Source organism: Symphalangus syndactylus, chromosome 2 (assembly GCF_028878055.3).
Source record: "Symphalangus syndactylus isolate Jambi chromosome 2, NHGRI_mSymSyn1-v2.1_pri, whole genome shotgun sequence".
Lineage (NCBI taxonomy): Eukaryota > Metazoa > Chordata > Mammalia > Primates > Hylobatidae > Symphalangus > Symphalangus syndactylus.
The window spans coordinates 23325962-23352522 of NC_072424.2; the positions used below are offsets into that span (position 1 = coordinate 23325962).

Genomic DNA, 26561 nt, shown 5'->3' on the forward strand with positions numbered 1-26561 from the left:
CACAAGCATTCTTGTACACCAATAACAGACAAACAGAGAGCCAAATCATGAGTGAACTCCCATTCACAATTGCTTCAAAGAGAATAAAATACCTAGGAATCCAACTTACAAGGGACGTGAAGGACCTCTTCAAGGAGAACTACAAACCACTGCTCAATGAAATAAAAGAGGATACAAACAAATGGAAGAACATTCCATGCTCATGGGTTGGAAGAATCAATATCGTGAAAATGGCCATACTGCCCAAGCTAATTTATAGATTCAATGCCATCCCCATCAAGCTACCAATGACTTTCTTCACAGAATTGGAAAAAACTACTTTAAAGTTCATATGGAACCAAAAAAGAGCCCGCATCGCCAAGTCAATCCTAAGCCAAAAGAACAAAGCTGGAGGCATCACGCTACCTGACTTTAAACTATACTACAAGGCTACAGTAACCAAAACAGCATGGTACTGGTACCACAACAGAGACATAGATCAATGGAACAGAACAGAGCCCTCAGAAATGATGCCGCATAGCTACAACTATCTGATCTTTGACAAACCTGACAAAAACAAGAAATGGGGAAAGGATTCCCTATTTAATAAATGGTGCTGGGAAAACTGGCTAGCCATATGTAGAAAGCTGCAACTGGATCCCTTCCTTACACCTTATACAAAAATTAATTCAAGATGGATTAAAGACTTATATGTTAGACCTAAAACCATTAAAATCCTACAAGAAAACCTAGGCAATACCATTCAGGACATAGGCGTGGGCAAGGACTTCATGTCTAAAACACCAAAAGCAATGGCATCAAAAGCCAAAATCGACAAATGGGATCTCATTAAACTAAAGAGCTTCTGCACAGCAAAAGAAACTATCATCAGAGTGAACAGGCAACCTACACAATGGGAGAAAATTTTTGCAACCTACTCATCTGACAAAGGGCTAATATCCAGAATCTACAATGAACTCAAACAAATTTACAAGAAAAAAACAAACAACCCCATCAAAAAGTGGGCAGAGGACATGAACAGACACTTCTCAAAAGAAGACATTTATGCAGCCAAAAAACACATGAAGAAATGCTCCTCATCACTGGCCATCAGAGAAATGCAAATCAAAACCACAGTGAGATACCATCTCACACCAGTTAGAATGGCCATCATTAAAAAATCAGGAAACAACAGGTGCTGGAGAGGATGTGGAGAAATAGGAACACTTTTACACTGTTGGTGGGACTGTAAACTAGTTCAACCATTGTGGAAGTCAGTGTGGCGATTCCTCAGGGATCTCGATCTAGAAATACCATTTGACCCAGCCATCCCATTACTGGGTATATACCCAAAGGACTATAAATCATGCTGCTATAAAGACACATGCACACGTATGTTTATTGCGGCACTATTCACAATAGCAAAGAGTTGGAACCAACCCAAATGTCCAACAACGATAGACTGGATTAAGAAAATGTGGCACATATACACCATGGAATACTATGCAGCCATAAAAAATGATGAGTTCGTGTCCTTTGTAGGGACATGGATGAAACTGGAAAACATCATTCTCAGTAAACTATCGCAAGGACAAAAAACCAAACACCGCATGTTCTCACTCATAGGTGGGAATTGAACAATGAGAACTCATGGACACAGGAAGGGGAACATCACGCTCCGGGGACTGTTGTGGGGTGGGGGGAAGGGGGAGGGACAGCATTAGGAGATACACCTAATGCTAAATGACGAATTAATGGGTGCAGGAAATCAACATGGCACATGGATACATATGTAACAAACCTGCACATTGTGCACATGTACCCTAAAACCCTAAAGTATAATAAAAAAAAAAAAAAAAAAAAAAAACAACCCCATCAAAAAATAGGCAAAGGATATGAACAGACACTTTTCAAAAGAAGACATTTAGGCAGCCAACAGAAACATGAAAAAATGTTCATCATCACTAGCCATCAGAGAAATGCAAATGAAAACCACAATGAGATACCATCTCACACCAGTTAGAATGGCGATCATTAAAAAGTCAGGAAACAACAGGTGCTGGAGAGGATGTGGAGAAATAGGAACACTTTTACACTGTTGGTGGGACTGTAAACTAGTTCAACCATTGTGGAAGACAGTGTGGCGATTCCTCAAGGATCTAGAACTAGAAATACCATTTGACCCAGCCATCCCATTACTGGGTATATACCCAAAGGATTATAAATCATGCTGCTATAAAGACACATGCACACGTATGTTTATTGTGGCGCTATTCACAATAGCAAAGACTTGGAACCAATCCAAATGTCCATCAATGATAGACTGGGTTAAGAAAATGTGGCACATATACACCATGGAATACTATACAGCCATAAAAAATGATGAGTTCATGTCCTTTTTAGGGACATGGATGAAGCTGGAAACCATCATTCTCAGCAAACTATCACAATGACAAAAAACCAAACACCACATGTTCTCACTCATAGGTGGGAATTGAACAATGAGAACACTTGGACACAGGAAGGGGAACGTCACACACCGGGGCCTGTTCTGGGGTGCGGGGAGAGGGGAGGGATAGAATTAGGAGATATACCTAATGTAAATGACGAGTTAATGGGTTCAGCACACCAACATGGCACATGTATACATATGTAACAAACCTGCACATTGTGCACATGTGCCCTAGAACTTAAAGTATAATAAAAACAAATAAATAAATAAATAAATAAATAAAGGACTTAATATAAAGCTTGGTTTTTCCTCTGTGTTATCTTAATAAAACCCAAGTTTCTAGAGGGTAACACTCATTTTTAAAAAATATACATTAGGCATAGAGCCAAACAGAATAAGTAAAGTCACGCAACAACAAAGGATAAAATATAATGGAGGTAACAACAATCAGTTACTCTAACCTAAATAACCCAGTTCCAAATAACACCTTGTATAAAACTACCAGATTTTGAACCTCATAAAGATTGCCTTGGCAGTCCGCATTTTCAAATGTCTCTCATTCTTTGATCATTCCCCATTTGTCCTAGAAGCAAATCTATCTCTTCTTCTTACCTCACTGATTCCTTTCCATTCTATATATATCTGAAATAAAAACATCATTTTCCCCTAAATGATTTTGCTCACAATCCTACCTGCTTTGGAGCTATGCTTCCTTAAATACAGAATCAGGATCAGGTTTGAGGCACAAAGTAACCAGTCTGCACATAATTTGTCTTGAAAACACCAGATTATCTCATTTACAAGCCCTCCTTCAAACATATCAATTCAGAAATCATTTCCTTAATTATTAAGAAAATGGTATAAAATTGTCTTATTTCTGCATTTTATAATTTACAAAGCACTTTCACACTATTCTCCATATAAAATATATGTAGTTATAAATATATGTGTATATATGCATACACACACACATACACACACACAGACAAGTATTTCTTAGACTACTGATTTTGTAACTTTGCTTTAAAAGTGAACATACCCAGTATTTGCTTCCCCATTCCCATTTGCTTATAGACATATTAGATTCAGGAATTCTTATGATTTGGGACATTACTGATAAGAATAATAGGATATGAAAAGGCCAAAAAAAAAGGCCAGAAAAAAATTCTTAATACTTTGAACCAGATCTATATTACAAGACTCACAGAAAATAAAACATTTCAAAGAAGGACTAATGAAAGTAAGTAAAAAACAGAAAAGGGGACAGAGTTGTTCACAGAGAATATTATACAAACGTATTCCTCATTTGCTTTTAAGACTGCTGAAATGAGATGGAGACTAATAGCAATTGAAGACCAGTTTGAAAAATACTGTGTGTATGCGATATATTTCTATTTCTCAGGCCTTAAATATAATATGGATACACCACTGTCTCTATAGAAAAGACAGTTATTTTAGTTTCATGACAGAAATGAAAATAAAATTACATCTCAAGGCACTTTTGGGGGGAAGAAAAGTCACAAATAATTAAAAGAGTCACTTAAAATACATGTCCCTATAATTATAGAACATTTAGAAATTTGTATCTGTCATAATTGCAATTGGTAACCAAATTCGATTTAATAAGAAATCATAGATCTTTTGTGCAGTTGAGAGACCTAATACATTTTAATGAGCTAACTAACATGAGTTTAAGACAGGCATAATTTACATAAAGCCTAAAATAATTCCTCTAAGTAAGTACTCAACATACCCAACAACACTTTTTTGAAAAGGTCATCTCAGGAATAATGAATACAACTACATGAAGAGTATGTTCTCTTTGGTTTTTAACTTGGGAACTATTGCTACTATTTATTACACTGTATTATAGTAACACATAATCAAGTACTTCAGGTTATGTAATTATTGAGTTAAATTTCCCTATTTCAACAGGATTAATATGTTGGTACAAAGGAAGCTCTTCATATGTAAATGTAACTAGCAAAAAGTAAGCTCTAGGTGGGTAGGTGTATGTATAACTAATCATATCTCTTAATTTCATAATGACAATTTTTATTATTTTATATACAGATAAATAAGCCAACATTCTTCACTGTAGTCTAAACTTAATATTTGATGATAGATATTTATAAAAATTACTTAGAAATTCTTTCCTAGGAATCTGACTTCTGCAATAGGCAGCTAAAATACTTTTAAAAATAGTCTAGTTCTTTTTAAAATAGCCACAAGATGTCAGCCTTTCCTAAGAAATAAGTTTCATATACTGCAGTCCCTTTGAACATTTTTGTAATATACTATTTATATTACCCTTATAAATCAAATTTGAATGCACCACATTAAATTCAGTGAAGTCACCAAATTTGGGGAGATTCAACAACAAATTACAGAAGACCATAATGATCACACACCTAACAATTCAGTTTCATATATAACTTCATTTAACCTTCAAAGTAGTATGGAGACAAAATCTTTGACAATTAATTCTATTTGTGACAAAAAGATTATTAAGAAGTTGATTATTAATCTGAACATTCTAAAAATAAAAGTAAATACATGAGGCTTGGGTGTGCAAACTATAACGAAACAAATGTGTGGAATTTGTATTAATCTATTACATATATGAGTCAATGTTTCAAAAGCCATCACACCACACGTGCTTACCTTGCCAACTATCATTGCAGACACATAATTTTTCTCCTGTCAGGTCACAGTAACCATGATCTGGACTGCCGCAATTGGCTTTACAGTAAGGAATATCACAAGCTTCACCCTTCCAGTATTTATCACATTCACAATATACTTGACTTGGAACAGAGACACTAGTTGTACACCTCCCATGCCCAGAGCAATTGTTAGGACAAGAATTGATTCTGTAAAATATAATTCATATATATTCAAATTCAAGGTAATTGAAAAAGAATTTTGGTTGCTACATCATAAACTTTATAATTTTTATACTGTGTCCTATGTGCTTATAAATGTAACAGAATTTCACAATGTAGTTTTAATTCCTTACCCTGTACCCTCTTACTCTTATGAAATTGTTAGTATTTATTTGCAGTTGGTCTTAGTTTATTCAACAGATTTACTTTGATACCAAGACTCCAAATGTCTAACGACTACATGCTCAACATCTGCAGGATCAGTACAGTTCCAAGCAAAATGTTTGTAAAGACTTAAGTACTCAAATGTTTTGATTGTATATTTTACAGAAAAAAATTAAATTCATGAAAATTCAAACTATATGAGAAGTCAAGATATAACTTGGTTGTATAATATTTAAAGAGCATGCTATCACCCATACACTCTTATGGAAGAAAAGGGAGATGTTTATCATATTTAGTTTTAAGACTTTTTTTTTTTTTTTTTGAGACAGAGTCTCGCTCTGTCGCCCAAGCTGGAATGCAGAGGTGCAATCTCGGCTCACTGCAAGCTCCGCCTCCCGGGTTCACGCCATTCTCCTGCCTCAGCCTCCCAAGTAGCTAGGACTACAGGCGCCCGCCACCATGCCTGGCTAATTTTTTGTATTTTTAGTAGAGACAGGGTTTCACCGTGTTAGCCAAGATGGTCTCGATCTCCTGACCTCGTGATCCGCCCGCCTCAGCCTCTCAAAGTGCTGGGATTACAGGCATGAGCCACCGTGTGATTATATTCTACTATATATTTGTTCTCCCTTGCATACATACTTGGATACATTGTAGGATAAATAAATTCCATAATAAATTGCTGATTCAAGGATATTTAGAATATTTCTGGTGAAAAATTCTCTGGTTACAAATTTCTACATTCTGAAGAAAAGAAAAAAATAATATATAGACTTCCTCTCTAGCCATTCCTGTGAAAGCATCTGAAAGCATCTCTCATTACTTCACCCTCAGTCTTCTAGATATAAAAATGTATATAAAGTATCAGGCATATAATAGATTTTCAATGAATATTACTTTTCTTATTTTAGAGGAGATAGTGGTATAGCCACTTAACTCTTAAGCCACAATTTCCTCATGTGTCAATGGGAAATATACCCACTTGACAGAATTGAAGGTAATTAAATGACATAATGTATGTATAGCATTCAGTACAGTCTCTGCAATACAGACTACAAAAACTTAGCTCCCATAATCCTCTTCAAATTACAAGTGATATACCTTACAGCACTGAAAGGCAGTTCACAACTCCCTGCAGTCTCACCACATCTGTTGCTACCAGTAAAGCTACACTAGTATTTGTTTACTTAATCACTTGCCAAAAAGCAATTGTAAATTTCATAATTAATTTTCAACCAAACTTATAGGCTTAAATCACATTTTGTGGCATATTATTAAGATTTTATGTACTTAAGAAAGGATCCTGCCTACTAATTTGAAATTTAACACAGTAGCCTGCTTCTAAGTATATAAGACATTAATAAAAATAAACAAAAAAACTCTTTTACATTAAATTACAAGAATCATTAAAAGATGGAATTTTTAAAAAAATACTTACGAATAGAAAATGTTGAAACCAGTTAGATTATATGCAGCATCACTAAAAAAATGTAACAGTGCATAGCCAGATGTAGTAACAACTTCAGGCACAGTTTCATTGCCCCTTATTTCAGGGACTATCAAACCACTAAAAGAGAACAAAACTGAATATTGTATGTATAGATACACGTAAGACTGTTAAGCACATAAAATTTACTCAGAAATATTCTTACCAGGATCAGTAATGCTTGTACGTCAGAATGGGCAACTAAAAGGAGAATAAATCTAAAAGAAGTTCCTATCCATTTCTCACTAAATTAGTTCTACTACTGTTGCCAATACACTAAAATCTACTCTCATGCCACTGTACCCCATTCTTTTCTTATCACTATTTGTAAGGCAATGTCTCATTTCTCCTTTTTGTCCTGCTATCCATCCTAAGGGTAGTCTTCCACTTAATTCATACAAAACTTCACTTAAAGTCACCTTGCTACTCTAATAAGACCCTGTACCTTTACTTATTCTGATTGGTTTAAAAATCCGATGAAGCTGGAAGACACTCTACATCAGTTAAGCAATTACAATTACATTCTAGTTATAGCTGTACATTTCCAATACATTTATCTAGGTGATTTAAAATATTTACTTTAAAAAATTTAAAATTATATATACTTTAATGTTTTTCTAATTTTGCATATCTATGCAAATTGCATTAATATATAACTATTCCAAAACAGAATATTGCTAACATAAGCCCATAAGCATACAAACAAAAACTTGGGGTGGGGGAGACATAAATGTACAAAATAGTTTTAAACTAGTCACTTGTATTTCTTTTTAAGGCTACTTGTTCATGAGGAAAATTACCTATCTTCATTTAGTTATATGTTCTAACCTCTCTAAATCTATGAAAACATGCAATAGGTGAAAGAAAAGAAGCTGCTAACAAATTATATAACTCGTCAATTCCTTTAGACAGTTAAAATTATGTTTAGCTACCACTAAGAACTGAATTCCCCCATTAAAATCATATTTGACACATAAATGAAATATTATAGTCAAATAATTATGGATTTGGAAAATACATTCTCAAATGCAAACAAGTTAAAAAGTAATCAACTCTTGATTTAACGCTTTAGTAATTATTATTACATCTACTAGGTTATGTTTGTGAAGCAACAAATGATTTTAAAATGAGACTCTCAAAATAATACAAACTCTATGACACCAGTCTTTAGTTATACATACATATTGTTCATTGTAATAAAATTATATAAAGGTGAGTATTACTAAAAATAATAGGTCTTTATAATAGATACAGCTAGTCTCTGAGAGCTCTCTGAAAGAGATAAAAAGAATAGGTCTGGGCCAGGTGCAGTGGCTCACGCCTGTAATCCCAGTACTTTGGAAGGTGGAGGTGGGCGGATAACGAGGTCAAGAGACTGGGACCATCCTGACCAACACAGTGAAACCCCATTTCTACTAAAAATACAAAAAAATCAGGTGGGCATGGTGGCGCATGCCTGTAGTCCCAGCTACTCGGGAGGCTGAGGCAGGAGAATCGCCTGAACCTGGGAGGTGGAGGTTGCAGTGAGCTGAGATCGCACCACTGCACTCCAGCCTGGTGACAGAGCGAGACTACGTCTCAAAAAAACAAACAAAAAAGAACAGATCTATTTGGTTTTTTGTTTACAAGCATTTTAAAAACAATAAATAAAAGAGAGTTTCCACTTATTGTATAATACAGCAGGAAATTCGGACCAACTGAAATCTAGTAAAATGACAAATTATATAAAAACAAAAAAATCAGCTTGAAGGCCTGCCCAGGCATTGAGGTCATTTACCCTACCGGCATTTGCTGATTTCAAGGCTGGAGGTAAGATTTGAAGGGCTAAAAAAAACTTGGTGGTGATTTCAGGGATTTTACAGAGTGAGGGAAACAAAAAGTGAAATCCAGGGCCTTCATGTTGAACTGGGACTCCAATGGTTGGAAGTGAAAGCAAACTACCTAAAGTTAGGCCCTCCAAAGGACTGCACTGCAGCTGAGCTATGAATCACCTCAGTATCTGAGTTTGGATTGAGTTGAATATGGATTGCTAGTATCCCCAGGTAGTCTCCACAAGAATATAATCTTTCTAGGCCTCAAGTTATTACTATATATGATTTTCCAAACAACAACATCCAACACACGATTGTCCAGCACACAGTAAAAAAAATAATAATAATAACACTTCTCCATTCCAATCTATTCTCCACATTCTAAAAAGTCTTGCCTACAAAATAAAAGCCCAACTTCTTTTGTGTGTTGTACAAGAAAGCAATATTACGGTGATTAAGGGATTAGGACCTATAATTACACAACCTAGATTCATATTCTGACTTACCAGCTAGGCAACCTTCGGGACACTCACAGAAAATCTGTGTCTCAATTCTGCATTTGTAAAATTGCAATATTAATACCTACCTAAAGGTTATTTTGAGGATTAAATAAACTAATGCATATAAAGAACTCCTGCACACTGTCTGGCACAAAATGAGCACTAAGTAAATGTCACTGATTGCTGTTTTGGAGTAATGTGACTCCTACATATCCCAGTTCCTACAATCAAGCTACTCAAAACTTTTTACTATTGCCCTAAAATATAATGCTCTTTAATGTGTCTATACTTTTGTATATATGCTTTTCTCTCTCTAGAATGTCCTATCTGACCCCCATACTTCATTCTTTTACTCACGATGGAAGTCAACATGAAGGATTTTTTATTTTGAAATTATATAAAACTCCTTCATAACCTGATTGTAACACTAAGTAGGCTGTGTGAAAAATCTGTTTACATACCCCCACTAATGCAAGACTACTGCATACTAAAGAATTTGGCTGGCTTTTGTCCCCAGTTCTTGGGACATAACCTCTAAATTCTTGAAATTTCCTGAGTGATAGGAGTGTCTTCCTATTCACGGTGAGCCCTGAAAATCTATGCCAATGAGGTGACTCATGGTGAGCCCCTAATTAATTTAAGCTAAAGATATAATTCAGAATAGGGGATGGCCACTCCAGAAACACTAACCATGTGATTAAAGTGTTGGGGCCATATGGTATTAGCCTAACTTCCCGAGAGAGAAGCGGATGGGAGGGGCTGGAGATTTGAGTTCAGCCTCATGGCCAATGATTCGATCACTCATGGCTACATAATGAAACTTCAGTAAAACTCTGGACACCTGAAGCTCAGATGAGCTTCCTTGTTGGTGATACATTTTGATGTGCTGGATGGGTAACACATTCTGAGGACCCAGAAGCTTTGCATTTATGATCCTCCCAGACCTCACTCTATGCATCTTTTTATTGAGCTGACTCTGATTTCTATCCTTCATGATAAAACTATAGTCATAATTGTAGAACTTTCCTGAGTTCTACGATAATTCTAGTGAATTTTCAAACTTCTAGGAGAGAGTAGGAACCCCTAAATACGTAGCCAGATTGTCAGAGTAGGTGGGGACCACCAAGCTTGCAGCTAGTGTCTGAAATGACAGCAGTGTTATAGAGCAGCAGTCCCCAACCTTTTTGGAACCAGGGACCAGTTTCATGGAAGACAAAATTTCCACAGACCAGGGGGAGGATGATTTTGGGATGACTCAAGCATATTACATTTATTATGCACTTTATTTCTATTATTATTACATTGTAATATGTAATGAAATAATTATACAACCCGCCATAATGTAGAATCAGTGGAAGCCCTGAGCTTGATTTCCTGCAACTAGATGGTCCCATCTGGGGGTGATGGGAGACAGTGACAGACCATCAGGCATTAGAACCTCATAAGGAATAAGCAACCTAGATCCCTCACATGCGCAGTTCACAGTAGGGTCTGTACTCCTATGAGAATCTAATGCCGCTGCTGATCTGACAGGAGGTGGAGCTCAGGCAGTAATGCAAGCAATGGGGAGCAGCTGTAAATAAAGATGAAGCTTTGCTCACTTGCCCGCCACTCACTTCCTACTGTGTAGCCCTGTTCCTAACAGGCCATGGACTGGTACGGGGATCTGGGGTGGAGAGGAGACCCTTGTTGTAGAGGACTGTGCCCTTAACCTAGGAAGTCTGTTCTAGCCCAACTGCAGGTAGTTGGTGTCTAAAGTTACTGCGATAGCCTATGCCTTCTTCCTTACTATGTACTCTAAGCCTGTGACAGTCTCTGTAATTAAATGTTGAGTAATAAATATTTATACAATTGAAATAATTCAAACATATTAGATTCTGAATTCTCAGCAAGATGAAGTACAAACAGCATACGCTTTTAAATCAGGAGATTGAGATTCAAGTCCTAATCCTAGCTCTACCATTTATTAGAAGCAAATAACTTCTCTGAATGTCAATTTTCTCAACTGTAAAATGGGGATAATAGTACTTAGTACTTCCCCAACAAGATCTTTGTGAGGATTAGATGACATTTAAACTGCCTAGCCTAGTGCTTAACATCGAATGGATATTCAATATCAATAAACATGAGTTTTCCATTTCCCTTAGGAGGGCTAACAAGAACACTTGCTAATGAGAAATCACTAATTCCATCTTCACAGCCATATACTAAATCCCACCTGCTAATTATCTTCCTTTAATAATAAGAAAGTGTTGGTAAGAATGCTAATGGATGAGTATTAATACAAAGTAATTAGAATTACTAGATAAACAAATGAACAGGCACACATCTAAATGATGGTCAGTCAACGGTATCATAAAAATAGAGTTAAGATAGCAAAGTGATGTTTAAATTGCTAAAAATAAATGTATGAACTGAGGATCAAATTTAATTGTTACGATAAATTATCTTACAACCTAATTACTTGCAAGGCTCCACTCTATTTTCTCTTTATTGTCCTTAGATGAAGGGTTGCTTATGGCTATCCTTTTTCTAATGTTCGAACAACTCAAAAATTTAAGCAATAGCAATATCACAGAATAAGTACCTAAGCTCCTGAGGAAATACAAGTCCTTACATTTTTGTCCAAAATAATAATTCACATTCCTGATAAAATAGAACAAAATAAAATGTATTAGAATAGAATGAAATAGAATATTTGCCACATGAATAGTAAAAAGAAAAATTGGAAAGAAAAAATTTTGAAGGAACCAATAAGCTTTTATCCATACTCAAATTTCCAACAATGACAGAATATATAAAAGATATTGTATAAATAGCAAAAGTAAATAATATAATGAGTAACTTATCAACAATCATGTTAAATTATATACAAAATCTATACATGTTTATAATTTTTTCTGTGTCTAATACATTTTCTCCTATTCATGAAACTTTTTATAATAATCTAAACATACATAAGAAAAGATTTTTAAATTGATACAATGCTGTAATCTTAAAATTAATAATCTACCTTACTATTAACAATAAAATATTTTGAAGCAAATAAAATTCTCATATTTTGACAATTGGTAGAAACTCCATCTTTATTAATCATTGCACAAAGCATAACTTAACCCTTTAATGCAGAATTTAAAATTTTACCATTTCACTAAAATAAAAAAACAACTATTAAAAAATAAAACTTGTCTATTTATTTGTCAGCTAGAACTCACGCTAATATATCCAAATAGATAGTTCTGAAAACATATTCTAGCCACTTTAAAAGAATAAACTAAATACAATGAGAATAAAAAATATTTAGAAAGAAATCTATATTTCCAATATAGTACTTATTTATGTTATATCAATATTTACAGAATTATTACCTAAATTGACAGTTACAGCACATAACAAAGTATTATAATCATCTGTGAAATGTAACTATCAATATCTTTACTAAATTTATTTTGCAGTACATATCAATATATATTTAAAGTTAAGCAATTACACAATCACTTTTCTGCAACTGATTAAATATAATTACTCACCTAAGTACAGCTATTAAAGGTGCATATATTGAATCTCCATCATAAACATACATATGATCCCAGCTACATTCTGTAGCAAAATGATTGAATCTTAATCTTAACACTGCATTTGGACTGAAAATGAATATGAAATATTTTTTAAATTAAAATATAACATACAAAGCACAGAGTGAATAAATACATATTTATTATATAATATACAAAGCACAGAGTGAAGAAACTTTAGATAGGGCATTTTATTAGAAATCTATAGATAATTTGCTGTAAATCCTTACATCAGCAGGGTGAAAGACTGATAAGCCGTCATATCTAATTTGTACAAATAAAATGTAACTTTCAAAATCTATTAACAGGACATATGTATGTATCATTATTTTCTAAAAATGTAGTCAATAAAAGATGTTCAGCCAGGTGCAGTGGCTCTCGCCTGTAATCCTGGCACTTTGGGAGGCCAAGGCAGGCAGATCACGAGGTCAGGAGATCAAGACCATCCTGGCCAACATGGTAAAACCCATCTCTACTGAAAATACAAAAATTAGCTGGGCATGGCAGCACGCGCCTCTAGTCCCAGCTACTCAGGAGGCTGAGGCAGGAGAATTGCTTGAACTCAGGAGGCAGAGGCTGCAGTGAGCCGAGATTGCACCACTGCACTCCAGCCTGGGTAACAGAGTGAGACTCTGTCTCAAAAAAAAACATCTTCTGTGTCTTGTTTGAAGGTAGAGGTTACATATACTGTATACATCACTGAAACCTTATGGAACTGTACACTTAAAATGGATGCATTTTGTTGTATACAAATGGTACTTAAATAAAGTTGATTTTTAAAAATCAACACTCAAGAAGCCACTATTATTTTTACAGAACCCTTAAGTGGAGCCACTAAAAAACTATTTAAATTTTAATCAAAATTCTCAATGTGATATAATGTTAACAAATAAACAAAATGTAACTATAGCTGCACAGCAGAGAATGAACAGCTTTTAAGTTAGAAAAATTTAAATACAAAATTTTCCAAATATACTCTTTGGATATTATAAAACCACTCAAAAATAATTCATATCAATTCTTTTATGCTCCACTCACAATACATTTAAATAGATTGTTTGAAGCCCTAATTACTGAAAATACCTCTAAATGAATATAACTCTCTCTTCTACAAAATGTTCTTTTAAAAATACCCTTAGAACTAAAATGCTAAATTATATGAATAGCATAGCTCAGCACGAAATATTTTTATAATTTCTATGAAGTCTTCAAATTTCATAACAAGATGTTCAAAATAAACCAAAAAAATGCCTACTCAATTTAATACCACTGTAACATTAACTCAAAAACAAAATATATATAAAAAACTATTGTCACAAGTGAAGAAAGAGGTAGTGTAATTTACATTAAATGTGATATCTAGAAGTTGTAAATATTATCTAATAATAAACAAACTAAATGATAAAGTAATTATACTCTAATGCTCTGACATTAATATGATCACCTTTATCATTTAAGAATAAAATACATTAATTTGACCCAGACTGTATACTTACTAGCCTTCAATGAGCCATGTACATTTAGTTTTATATTTATAGTTAATTGGGCCATCTGTTAAATATCCAGAAGGTTCTGTTAACCTGGAAGAGAAAATAAAATAATGAAAATAATTACCTTAAAATAACTTTAAGACATATAGCAGGATAAGAAAATTTAAAAGTCATTAAGCCAAAGGAACGGGACATAACAATTTTCAAAAAGGAGGATTTATTTACAACTTAGGAAAATTTCAAAGTGCTGTATTTTTCTCTACATCTCAAAAGATACTTATTTTGGATTTCTTTAAACCTTAATATATCATGACCATTTCAATTTATGAAGCAAAAAAAGACACTGAAAGACTGAACATAGTACTGAAGGATTCGATGTTGATGCAAAATAGAATAAGTTAAACTTCATCTGCACAAAAATTAGGTTGAGGCAGAAGGAAGATCAAATACAAATCTATAGAATAGAGAAAAAGTATATGTATGTTCCACTTTGGGGAGTTACCATGTAAGCTATATTTTTTCTTCACGCACTGGTATTGCTAAAATAGGTGTCACCAAACTTTAAAGAGTTCTGCTATAAATATATTTTTTATTATCATTTTCTCCTGTCTACATCTAATCCACGAACTCAATTTTTAAAACAGGACAAATAAAAAAAATTATATCTTCTATTTTATGCATAAAAAAGAAAAAGATATTTGGAAAAACTATATTTTCAGAAATTAAAAATCTTTAAAACAAAAATCTCAATTCTACTTCATTTTGTTTTTCTTACTTCCAGCCCAATTATTTTATCAAGAGACCATATTTTAAAAAATTAAAATGTCTTCCCATTTAACATTTATATACTATACTTATATATGCATATACAAACACATCACAGCTAATCAGTTTTTACATATTCACATAAACATACACACACACATATATATATCAGGGCCATTATCTACTTTCAGATAAAATTAAATTTTCCTTATAGTATAGAGCCTTAAATACATTAGGGGGGAAAAACTTTAATTTACCTAAATCAGGGTTGACAGAAGTGTCAGTCAATGTTAATGTCATTTGCAAGTCTTTCATAATCCCTGCAAATTACTTCTGTAATAAAGTGGCTAATTCATGCTTGGAAAATCTTTGAAGAGCAACAAATGCCTATATTCTCAAATAAATGTAATAATAACTTGAGCATTTTCTACATGTCAGGTACCACTATAAACACACAATGTGTTGCCTCATTTAAAAATCTCAAAAAACCTATAAGATAGTAAATAATTAATAACTCCATATTACAGATGAGAAGTCTGAAGCACATTTTAAGTAACAAGTTAAATAACTTGCCCTGATTTTTCACTTCCAGTAATATTAATACCAAGTGCAGTAACTCAGAAAAACTCTCCACTGAAGACAACTTAAAAAGTTAAAGGACAATTTTAAAATCTTACAAGTAACAAAGTGATAAAATGTACAAAGCCAAGGTCCAGAAGTTGTAAACTCTTTAAGAGGAGGCAGGCATTCAGAGATGCTTTTGTTCTGAGAGATTTGCTTACTTAGAAGAGACTGCCAAAAGGTTGAGAGTGCATTTGGTAGCCTCGAGGAGAGAGGAGGACAAAAGTTGGAAGCAATAACCCACAAAACATAGGGGCTCCAAGAAACAACAGGGCACTTTGACTTGGGACATAATGACTTGCTATTAAAATAATGGTGTACCAGAAGTTAACCAGCCTTTACCTCAACTGTAGGTTAGCTATGAGTCATCTGAGCAGCAGAAAACTCCCAAGTCTTAAAATTGACTTATGGTGCTGCTAGAACTGCCAATATGCCAAGTCTCCTAACAGAAGATACATGGTACTCTCTAAAGAAAGGTAACATTATTCTGGGCCTCAAATTATTTCTATCAATAATTTTCAAATAAAATGTCTAGCATAATAACAGGTAATTAAGCATATGAAACTACTACAAGAAAACATTGGGGAAACTCTCCAGGATATTGGACTGGGCAAAGATTTCTTGAGGAATAACCCACAAGCACAGACAACCAAAGCAAAAATGGACAAACGGGATCACATCAAGTTAAAAAGCTTCTGCACAGCAAAGGAAACAGCAACATGAAGAGACAACCCACAGAATGGGAGAAAATATTTACAAACTATCCATCTGACAAAGGATTAATAACCAGAATATACAGGGTGCTCAAACAACTCAACAGGAAAAAAAGCCAACAATCCAATTTAAAAAATGGGCTAAAGGTTTGAACAGACATTTCTCAAAAGAAGACATACAAATTTCAAATACGTATATGAAAAGGTGCTCAACATCACTGATCATCACAGAAATGAAAAGCAAAACTAAAATGAGATATCATCTCACCCCAGTTAAAATGGCTTATATCCAAAAGACCGGTAGTAAGAAATGCTGGCAAGGATATGGAGAAAAGGGAACCCTCCTATACTGTTTGTGGGATTGTAAATTAGTACAACCACTATGGAGAACACTTTGGAGGTTCCTCATAAAAGTAAAAATTTAGCTACCATACAATTCAGCAATCCCACTGTTGGGTATATACCCGAAAGAAAGGAAATCAATATATTGAAATATCTGCACTCCCATGTTTGTTGTAGCTCTGTGCACAATAGCCAAGATTTGGAAGCGACCTACGCGTCCATCAACAGATGAACAGATAAAGAAATGTGGTACATATACACAATGAATTACTATTCAGCCATAAAAATAATGTGATTCAGTCATTTGCAACAAAATGGATGTAACTGGATGTCATTATGTTTCGTGAAATAAGCCAGGCACAGAAAGATAAACATTATATGTTCTCACTGATTTGCGGGATCTAAAAAGCAAAACAACTGAACCCATGGAGACAGAGTCGGAAGATGGTTACCAGAGGCTGGGAAGGGTAGTGGTAAAGTGAGGAGGAGGTAGGGATGGTTAAGGGGTACAAAAATAATAGAATGAATGAATGAATGAGACTAGTATTTGAAAGCACAACAGGGTGACTATAGTCAATAATAATTCTACATTTTAAAATAACAAAGGATTGTTTGTAACACAAAGGATACATGCTTGAGATAAATACCCTATCTTCCATGATGTGATTATGCATTGCATGACTGTTTCAAAATATCCCACATACCCTGTAAATATATACACCTACTCTGTACCCACAAAAATTAAAAATATATATCCCCCCTCCTCCAAAGAAACATATATTGTAGGAGTTACCACAGTAATCCTTATATCCCTCTTATAAGAAGTGATGTGAAGGAACTGTTATGCCTCCCTACCTAAGCTAAACAATAGGAGTACCTGAAAACTACACACCCTGTCCCGTCCTATTCAACTTCAGTAGTACAATTTCCCAAACTTAAAAGGAAACTACTCATCACAATCCCTGAATTCTTTATCCTTAGCCCTAAAGATCCTACCAAGAGCCCACCTTTTCCTCCACTTACTACAAAAAGGTTTCCTCCTTGCCAATTCCAGTCCACTGGAAGCATGGGAGGATGTCACCAATCAAGGTAAAAGAAATGGAAAATTCCTTCTCCCCACCAAAAGACATGCGTAAAGGGGAGAAATCTCCGGCTACTTCTATAATAAAGAAAGAACAATTCTCCTTCTGCAGTTTCATGATCTCTTCTTAAACTCCAAGAACCTTCACCTGCATGCCACGTGGGCAAAGCATTCCCATTACATGCTTTGGACCTCTTTACAGTCTAGAACTGTTCTTCTAAAATTCAGAAGTCTTGCACTCCAGGACCATACTCTAACCATAAACACCTAGTTTTCCATTTTTTTTTTTTTTTACTTCTTACTCCTAATACCCTTACATTCCAATTGTGTAGCGCTCTCCAGAAATTAGGTAGCATATAGTTCAACTCCCTACAAAAAATAAAATAGGCTCTTACATAACTACTATTTCTAATATTATTTCTAATATATATTCCAAGTTTCAAACAACTTTTTTTTAAACTTTGTATCATTCCTCTTCTTGAACTGAGAACCACACTGACTTATTCATCTAGATCAGTACTACATAAACTACTAGCCTACTGTTTGTGTAAATGAAGTTTTATTGGAACACAACTACACTAGTTTGTTTAAATATTATCTAAGATTGCTAACACACTATGAGGACAGAGTTCAGTACTGGCAACAGAGACCATCTGGCCAACAAAGCCTAAAATATCTACTATCTGGCCCTTTACAGAAAAAGTTTGCCAATCACTTGTCTAGATGCCTGCCACATATACATATGCCTTGTCAATATCTCATTCTAGCTGAAAGCAGAGTACTTAATTAAAAGCATGCTGGGCTGTTTATAACACAAGGTTGGCCACTAATAAATGCAGGAAAACCAGCACAAATATTAGACAGTACTAAAATTAAATCTAGTGGGATGTTGTTGTCTATCCTGACTATGGATATATAATTTGACTATGGATATATAATTTAACACATTATAAAAATAAGAAAATGTGACAGTTTTAATATTACAAAATCTCTGAAACAATAAATCCTGTTTATCACAGAATATAGGTTTAGCCCTAGCATAACCAGCCTACAAGGAATAGTCAGATCCACTCAGGGATAGTCTTTATGCAGGGTGGCCTTTGTAAGCCTTTTTCACATAGAAATTTTTTTTAAAAACAGACTTTCTAGTTAAAATACTATTTATCAGCTTATTAATTCCTTTTTATTTTCATTTCACCTTTATTGACAAATAATAATTGTATATATTCATGGGATAAAATGTGATGCTTCAATACATGTATACACTGCATATTGAGCAGATCAGGCTAATTAACAAACCTATCACCCCACATACATATTTTTTGCAGCAAAAATATTTAAAAATCCACTCTATTAGCAATGTAGTATATGAAACATACAATGCACAATTAGTAACATTAGTCACTTCATTGTACAATTGAATGCCAACAGAATAATAGAACACTTATTCTTCCTAATTGAAACTTTGCACCCTTTGACCAATATTTTTCCTTTCCCTGCCCAACCGACCACCACCCACAGCTTCTGGTAACCCCCATTCTACTCTCTACTTCGATTGATTCAAATTTTTAGATTCCACATGTAAGTGAGATCAGGTGATATTTGTCTCTCTAAGCCTAGCTTATTTTGCATAACCTAATGACCTCTAGTTTCATCTATGTTGTCACAAATGACAGGATTTTGTCCCTTTATAGGCTGAATACTATTTCATTATGCATACATACCTCTTTTTTTATCTATTGATCCCTTGGTGGGCACTTAGGTTGTTTCCCAGTATTGGCTATTATGAACAATGCTGCAATGAACATGTGAATGCAAACATCTCTCCAACATACTGATTTCAATTCCTTTGGATATATACTCAGACTGCTGGATCATATGGTAATTCTATTTTCAGTTTTTTGATGAACCTCCATACTGTTTTTCAAAATGGCTGTACTAATTTACTTTCCCCCAACAGTGTACAAAAGTTCCCTTTTAGCCATATCCTCACCAACACTTGTTATCTTTCATCTTTTTTATAAGAGCCATTTTAAGAGGTATGAGATGACATCCCATTGTGGTTTTGATCTGCATTTCCCTGATGATTAGTAATGTTGAGCATGTTTTCATACATGTGTTGGCCTTTTGTATGTTTTCTTTTGAAAAATGTCTATTCAGATTCTTTGCCCATGTTTAAATAGGGTTATTTGTTTTCTTGTTATTGAGTGATTTGAGTTCATTTTATGTCTTGGGTATGAGTCCCTTATCTGATGTATGGTTTGCAAATATTTTCTCTCAATGTGTGGGTTGTCTCTTCACTCTGTTATTTCCTTTGATGTATAGAAGCTTCTTGATTCAATATCATTTGTCTATTTTTGCTTTTGCTGCCTGTGCTTTTGGAATCATGCAAGAAGTCATTGCTCAGACCAAAGTCATAGCTTTTCTCCTATGTTTCCTTCTAGTAGTTTTAGTTTCAGATCTTCCGTTTAAATCTTTAATCCATTTTGAGTTGATTCTTCTATAAGGGATCAGATAAGGGTTCAATTTCATTCTTCTACATTTGGATACCTAGTTTTTTAGAATCATTTATTGACAAGACTGTCCTTTCCCCAATGTGTATTCCTCGAGCCTCTGTTGAAAATCAGTGGACAGTAGACAAGCGAATTTATTTCTGGGCTCTCTATCCTGTTCCATGGGTCAATTTCTCTGTTTTTATGCAGGTATCACGCTGTTTTAATAACCATGAGATGACTTTAAAAGTTCATGGAAAAAAAAAAAAACAGATAAAAATAAAAAATATAAACTTTATTTCTCAACATAAGTTCCATCAAAGTCAAGAAGCTTTTGTAAGCAATGATACCAGCCATTTAGTGCATCCCTAAAGAGCTGAAGGTCCTAGGAATTTAACCATGTCAATGCAGCCTTGTTTACATTATCAACCGAAGAAAAATAGGTGCCCTTCGAAAACATTTTAAGATTAGTTTATTAGTGCCCACTTTCATGCTGCTGATAAAGACATACCTGAGACTGGGCAATTTACAAAAGAAAGAGGTTTAATGGACTTACAGTTCCACGTTGGCTGGGGAGCACTCACAATCATGGTGGAAGGCAAGGAGGAGCAAGTCATGTCTTACACGGACGGCAGCAGGCAGAGAGAGCTTGTGCAGGGGAATTCCTCTTTATAAAACCATTAGATCTCATAAGACTTATTCACTATCATGAGAACAGCATGGGAAAGACTTGGCCCCATGATTCAATTACCTCCTACCAGATCCCTCCCACAACACATGGGAATTCAAGATAAGATTTGGGTGGGGACACAGCCAAACCGTATCAATTAGGAAACAAACAAACAAACGAAACTCAAAAGGAGCCAAATCAGTACAATAAGGTGGATGCCTAATGATTTTCCATAGAAACTCTCACAAAATTGCCCTTGTTTGATGAAAGAAATGAACAGAAGCATTGTCATGGTGAAGAAGGACTCCCTGGTGAAGCTTTCCCAGGTGTTTTTCTGCTAAAGTTTTGGCTAACTCTAAAAACACTCTCATAATAAGCAGATGTTATATTTTGGCCATCCAGAAAGTCAACAAGCAAAATGCCTTTAGCATCCCAAAAAACTGCTGCCATGACCTTTGCTCTTGACCAGTCCACTTTTGCTTTGATTGAACCCCTTCTACCTCCTGGTAGCCGATGCTTTGACTGTGTTCTGTCTTCAGAATCGTAGTGGTAAAATCATGCTTCACCTGTTACAATTCTTCCAAGAAATACTTCAGGATCTTGATCCCACTTGTTTATAATTTCCACTAAAACCTCTGCTCTTATCTGTAGCTAATCTGGTCCGAGTGGTTTTGGCACCTATAGATTGGAAAGTTTACTCAACTTTAATTTGCATTCAGAATTGAGTAAGTTGAATTAATTGAGATGTCTATGGTGTTGGCTATTGTTTCTGCTGTCAAACATCAGTCCTCTTCAATTAGAGAATGAACATGATTTTTTCCTCACAAATTGATGTGAATAGTCTGCTGCTGCAGGCTTCATCTTCAACATCATATCATCGCCTCTTAAAATGAGTTACCCATTTATAAACTGCTGATTACTTTGGGGCATTGTCCTCCTAAACTTTTCAGAAAGCATCAATAATTTCACCTTCTTCCACCCAAGCTTCACCATAAATTTGATGTTTGCTCTCGCTTCAACTTTAGCAGAATTTATGTTGCTCTGATAGGGGCCCTTTTCAAACCAATGTCTTATCCTCCTTAGTGCCTCAAACTTGATTCCATTCAGACTTGTAACAATTTGGTATGAGTTTACTTTGGTGCAAAAAAAATTTGAAATCCATGCAGTTTTTTCATAATATGCATTTTCCATTAACTTTTCAAAGACCAGTCAGGTAGTGTTAATGCCTCTAGCTTTGTTCTTTTTGCTCAACATTGCTTTAACTATTTTGGGTCTTTCGTAGTTTCAAACAAATTACAGGATTTTTTTCTATTTCTATTTTGACAGGATTGCATAGAATCTGTGGATTACTTTGGGTAATATAGACATTTTAACAATACTCTTTCACTTCATGAATACACAAAGTATCTTTCCATTTATTTGAGTCATCTTCAATTTCTTTCATTAATGTTTTCTAGTTTTCTACATATCGATCTTTTACCTCTTTGGTTAAACTTATCGTAAGTTGTTTTCTTGTTTTTGTTTTGTTTTGTTTTTTGATGCTATTGTAAATGGGACTGTTTTTCCTAACTTCTTTATCAGATCATTCACTGTCAGACTATTCTAGGCACAGGAAATGCATTCTGACTATTATCTTCCACTACTGTTGTCCTACCCCACAATACAGATCAGCAGTTGCCTAACTTGGCCCATAAATGAGTGGGTAATTTAATTTTGAGGTGAAGTATTAGCCCATTATGGCAACACAAGAAAAACACGTTCTCCAATTCAGTATTGATATAGCTGATATTTTAACCATTATCTATCTGACTTTGAGGCCTAATTCTCAACTGCTATGGTTTGAATATATGACTCCTCCAAACCTTACACTGAAATTTGATCCCCAATGTCAGAGGTGAGGCCTACTGAGAAGTGTTTGGGTCATGGAGGCAGATCCCTCATCAATGGCTTGGGGCCATCCTCACAGTAAAGAGTGAGTTCCCGCTCTATTAGTTCCTGAGAGAGTTGGTTATGAAAAAGGGCCTGGCTGCTCCCATCCCTTGCTTCCTCTCCTGCCATATGAAATCTGCAGATACCAGCTCCCATTTGCCTTCTGCCATGAGTAGACGCAGCCTGAGCCCCGCAATACAAGCAGATGCTGGTGCCATGCTTCTTGTACATCCTGCAGAATCATGAGCCAAACAAATCTCTTTTCCTTATACATTATCCAGCCTCAAGTATTCCCTCATAGCAATACAAATGGACTAAAACATCAGCTGATTCTGAGCTCTATAATTCTAACAAGGATATTTCCAAATAAGATTTTAGCTCATTAATACATTTTTTCCTCAACATTCCCTTCAGCTACTGATAACTATACAACTCAAACATTTTTTAATCAGGGAGTACTTCTCTTGCACATGGTAATCATTATTTTCAAATTAATCTACTATCTAATGATAAGATCAATCTCTTCCCCTTTTGGCTAAACTTCGTCACATCTACTGATTATTTCATAACTTTATGCTATCTGTAAAATATTTCTCCTATTCACTTTTTGGCTCAAATGGCAGACTGGAAGTACACTGTGCATCAAACAGGGTCAAATAAATCAGATATCTAAAATGCCAGAGCGTCTTCCTTTCATGGATCCAGAGAGCAATTAGTAACCTTATGCCAAACATTTTGAGCATTAATTCTAACCATTCATGGCAGACCAAAGAAATCAAAGATAGGTACACAAGGTGTTCTAAAAAGCTTAAATTAATAAACCACAATCACCTTGTATTATTACTGTTAAAGATAATAAAACTCAATTGACCACCATGTTTAAAGAATTAATTTAATTTTCTAGTTAACTTAATATCATTGACTGAAATTCAGCCAGAATAACTTTTTTCAATGATTTATTGCTAAATATGCCCCTAAATTTGTTTTTACTGCTGGTAACAAATTACCATAAACATAGAAATTTAAAAGAACATCCATTTATAATCTCACAGTTCTATAGGACAGAAGTCCCTATAGACTCAGATGGGTGTTAGCTGAGCTAGGCTGTTATCCAGAGGCTCCAGAAAAGCATCCATTTCCAGGCTTATTCACTGTTGGTAGAATTCAGTTCCTTCCAGTTATATGAATGAGGTCCCAACTTTCTTGCCAGTTGCTGACCAGGGTTTGCTCACTCTCAGCACCAAGAGGCCACTTTCTCTAGTACTTTCAGGCATGGCTCCCTCCATCTTCAAACAAGCATTAGCATGTCAAATCCCGTTTATGCTTTGAGTCTTTAGCTTCCTCTTCTGCTAGCACCCAGGGGAAACACTCTGCTTTTAAAAGGCTCATGTGATTAGAGTAAGAAAACCCAAATAATCTCCCTTTTGACAAATGACATAACATAATCATGACAGTAATACCAGGGATAAAAGTCAAAAGGGCCATCTTAAAGTTTTGCCTACCTCAGTTTATTTCTACATTTTTGGAAATTATAATATGCTTTGATAACTCAGGATGGTAAAATACTGATATAATGATGTTATAATAAAACATCATTATAAAAATTCATTTGTATACATCTAAAGTATAGATTAGTTTGATTTTATACTGACTATATGAGATACCCTGGAAATTATTTTTTAACAAGTCACAGATACCAATTTGTTTATATAATTTGGCTCTTCAGCCTAAAATTAGGTAATGGTGATGGTTGTACCACTCTCTAAATATGCTAAACATAAGTGAACTATACATCTTTAAAAGGTGAATATGGTGAGGTGCAAATTGTAACTCAGTTAAGCTCTGTTTTTTGAAAAGTGAGCTAGGTCATGTGTGCTGAACCAAAACAAGTTGATTGCCTCCTGAAACAGAACACTTAATTATGAACCAGAGTCTCTGCTATGGTTTGAATGTGTCCCCCCAAAAAAGTGTTGAAAACTTAATCCCCGATGCAACAGTGTGGGGATGTGGGGCCTAATGAGAGGTGATTAGGCCATGAGAGCATAGCCCTCATGAATGGATTAATGCTGTTATTGCAGGAATGAGTTCCTTATAAAAGGATGAGTTCACCCCCTTTTGCCCTCCTCTCTTTCTCTCTTCACCTTCTCTTTGCTCTTCTGTCATGCAATGATGCAACAAGAAAGCTCTTGCCAAATTCTGGCCCCTCAATCTTGACCTTCCCAACAGAATCATAAGCCAATAAATTTTTATTCATTATAAATCACTAAGTCTCAAGTATTCTGTTACAGCAGCACAAAACTGAATAACACAAAAAACTGGTATTGAAGCATAGAACGCTGCTTTATCAAATATCTGAAAATAGGGAAGCCACTTTGAAACTCAGCAATAAGTAGAGGCTGGGAGAGTTTGGAGAAAAAGGCTACAAAAAGCTTGTATTGCCATGAAAAGAACATTAAGGATGATTCTGATGAGGCCTCAGAAGAGAACTGCAGGGAAAGTCTAAAACTTCGTAGAGATTGCATTAGTGCTTGTGATCAGAATATTGGTAGAAATGTGGAGAGTAAAGGCAATTCTGAGGAGATCTCAGACAGAAAGGACGAAAGAGATATTGCAAACTGGAGTAACAGCCATCCTTGATACGAAGCAGCAAATAACTTGGCTGAATTGTGCCCATATCTGAGTGCTTCGTGGAAGGCAGAATTTAAGAGCAACAAGCTAGTATAATGGGAGTTAGAAAGGAATTACTTAGTCAGATAATAAGGGCATGGGAGTCCTTGGTAAGGCTTTCCTTTTCAATGAAAAGCAGCCCCAAATCATTTTCTAACAAGGAGCAGCCTGCAAGCTGGGAGCTTGCATGGGTGAATGCTGACAGGAACTAAGGACTAGACATTTTCAAAATGGCGGCTCCATCCTCTCTTCTCTGCCAGCCATGTGTATTCTAAGGAGCAGACAAGATGGCGCTGATCAACTGGAAAGTCCATTTTCATAAGAAGATTATGGTGGGGCAACCAGCCTTCCCTATGCACTATGTAAACTTCATACCTGATCTAACCAATCTGCGATCCCTACATAAATCAGACACCGCCTCCTCAAACTGGACTATAAAACTCGGCACATTTGCCACCAGCCACTCCTTTCCGATCAGAGACCCCTCCCTTTATAAAGGAGGCTGTTTCTCTTTCTCTTGTCTTCTACCTATTAAACCTCTACTCCTAAACCCCTTGTGTGTGTCCATGCCCTAAATTTTCCTGGTGCATGATGATGAACCCCAGGGTATATACCCTAGACAACGTACCCGCTTCACTAGGATATCTGGTGGAAGAAATTTCTAAGCAAAATATTGAAAGAGCTGTGTGGCTACTTTTAACTACATATAGTAAAGATGCGAGAAGGTAGAATGATTTAAAAACAAAACATTATTAAAAGGGAAGCAGAAAGTAATGATTTGGAAAAGTCATAGTTTGTATATGTAAAGAACAAAAAGCCAAGCATGCAAGGGTGTGGCCAAGGAACCCTTGCATAAGGGGATTAGCATGGATAAAAGGAAGTCAAGTGCTATTCATCAAGATAGAAAGAGATCTTGAAGGAATTTCAGAGGTCTTCTGGGC

At 35.2% G+C, this 26561-nt stretch overlaps 1 protein-coding gene across 4 annotated transcripts in view; it reads right to left on the bottom strand.

The window, feature by feature from the left end:
- The window catches only part of ATRNL1 (attractin like 1), an 861353-nt gene that overhangs the window by 819664 nt on the left and 15128 nt on the right, over nucleotides 1-26561 (bottom strand). For all 4 annotated transcript variants that reach the window (XM_055248210.2, XM_055248235.2, XM_055248225.2 and 1 more), the window contains exons 2-5: nucleotides 14347-14430; nucleotides 12806-12919; nucleotides 6917-7045; nucleotides 5096-5304 (exon numbers count right to left, since the gene is read on the bottom strand). In XM_055248210.2, the coding sequence (XP_055104185.1) occupies nucleotides 5096-5304; nucleotides 6917-7045; nucleotides 12806-12919; nucleotides 14347-14430 (536 nt within the window). The remainder of the gene's footprint in view (nucleotides 1-5095; nucleotides 5305-6916; nucleotides 7046-12805; nucleotides 12920-14346; nucleotides 14431-26561) is intronic.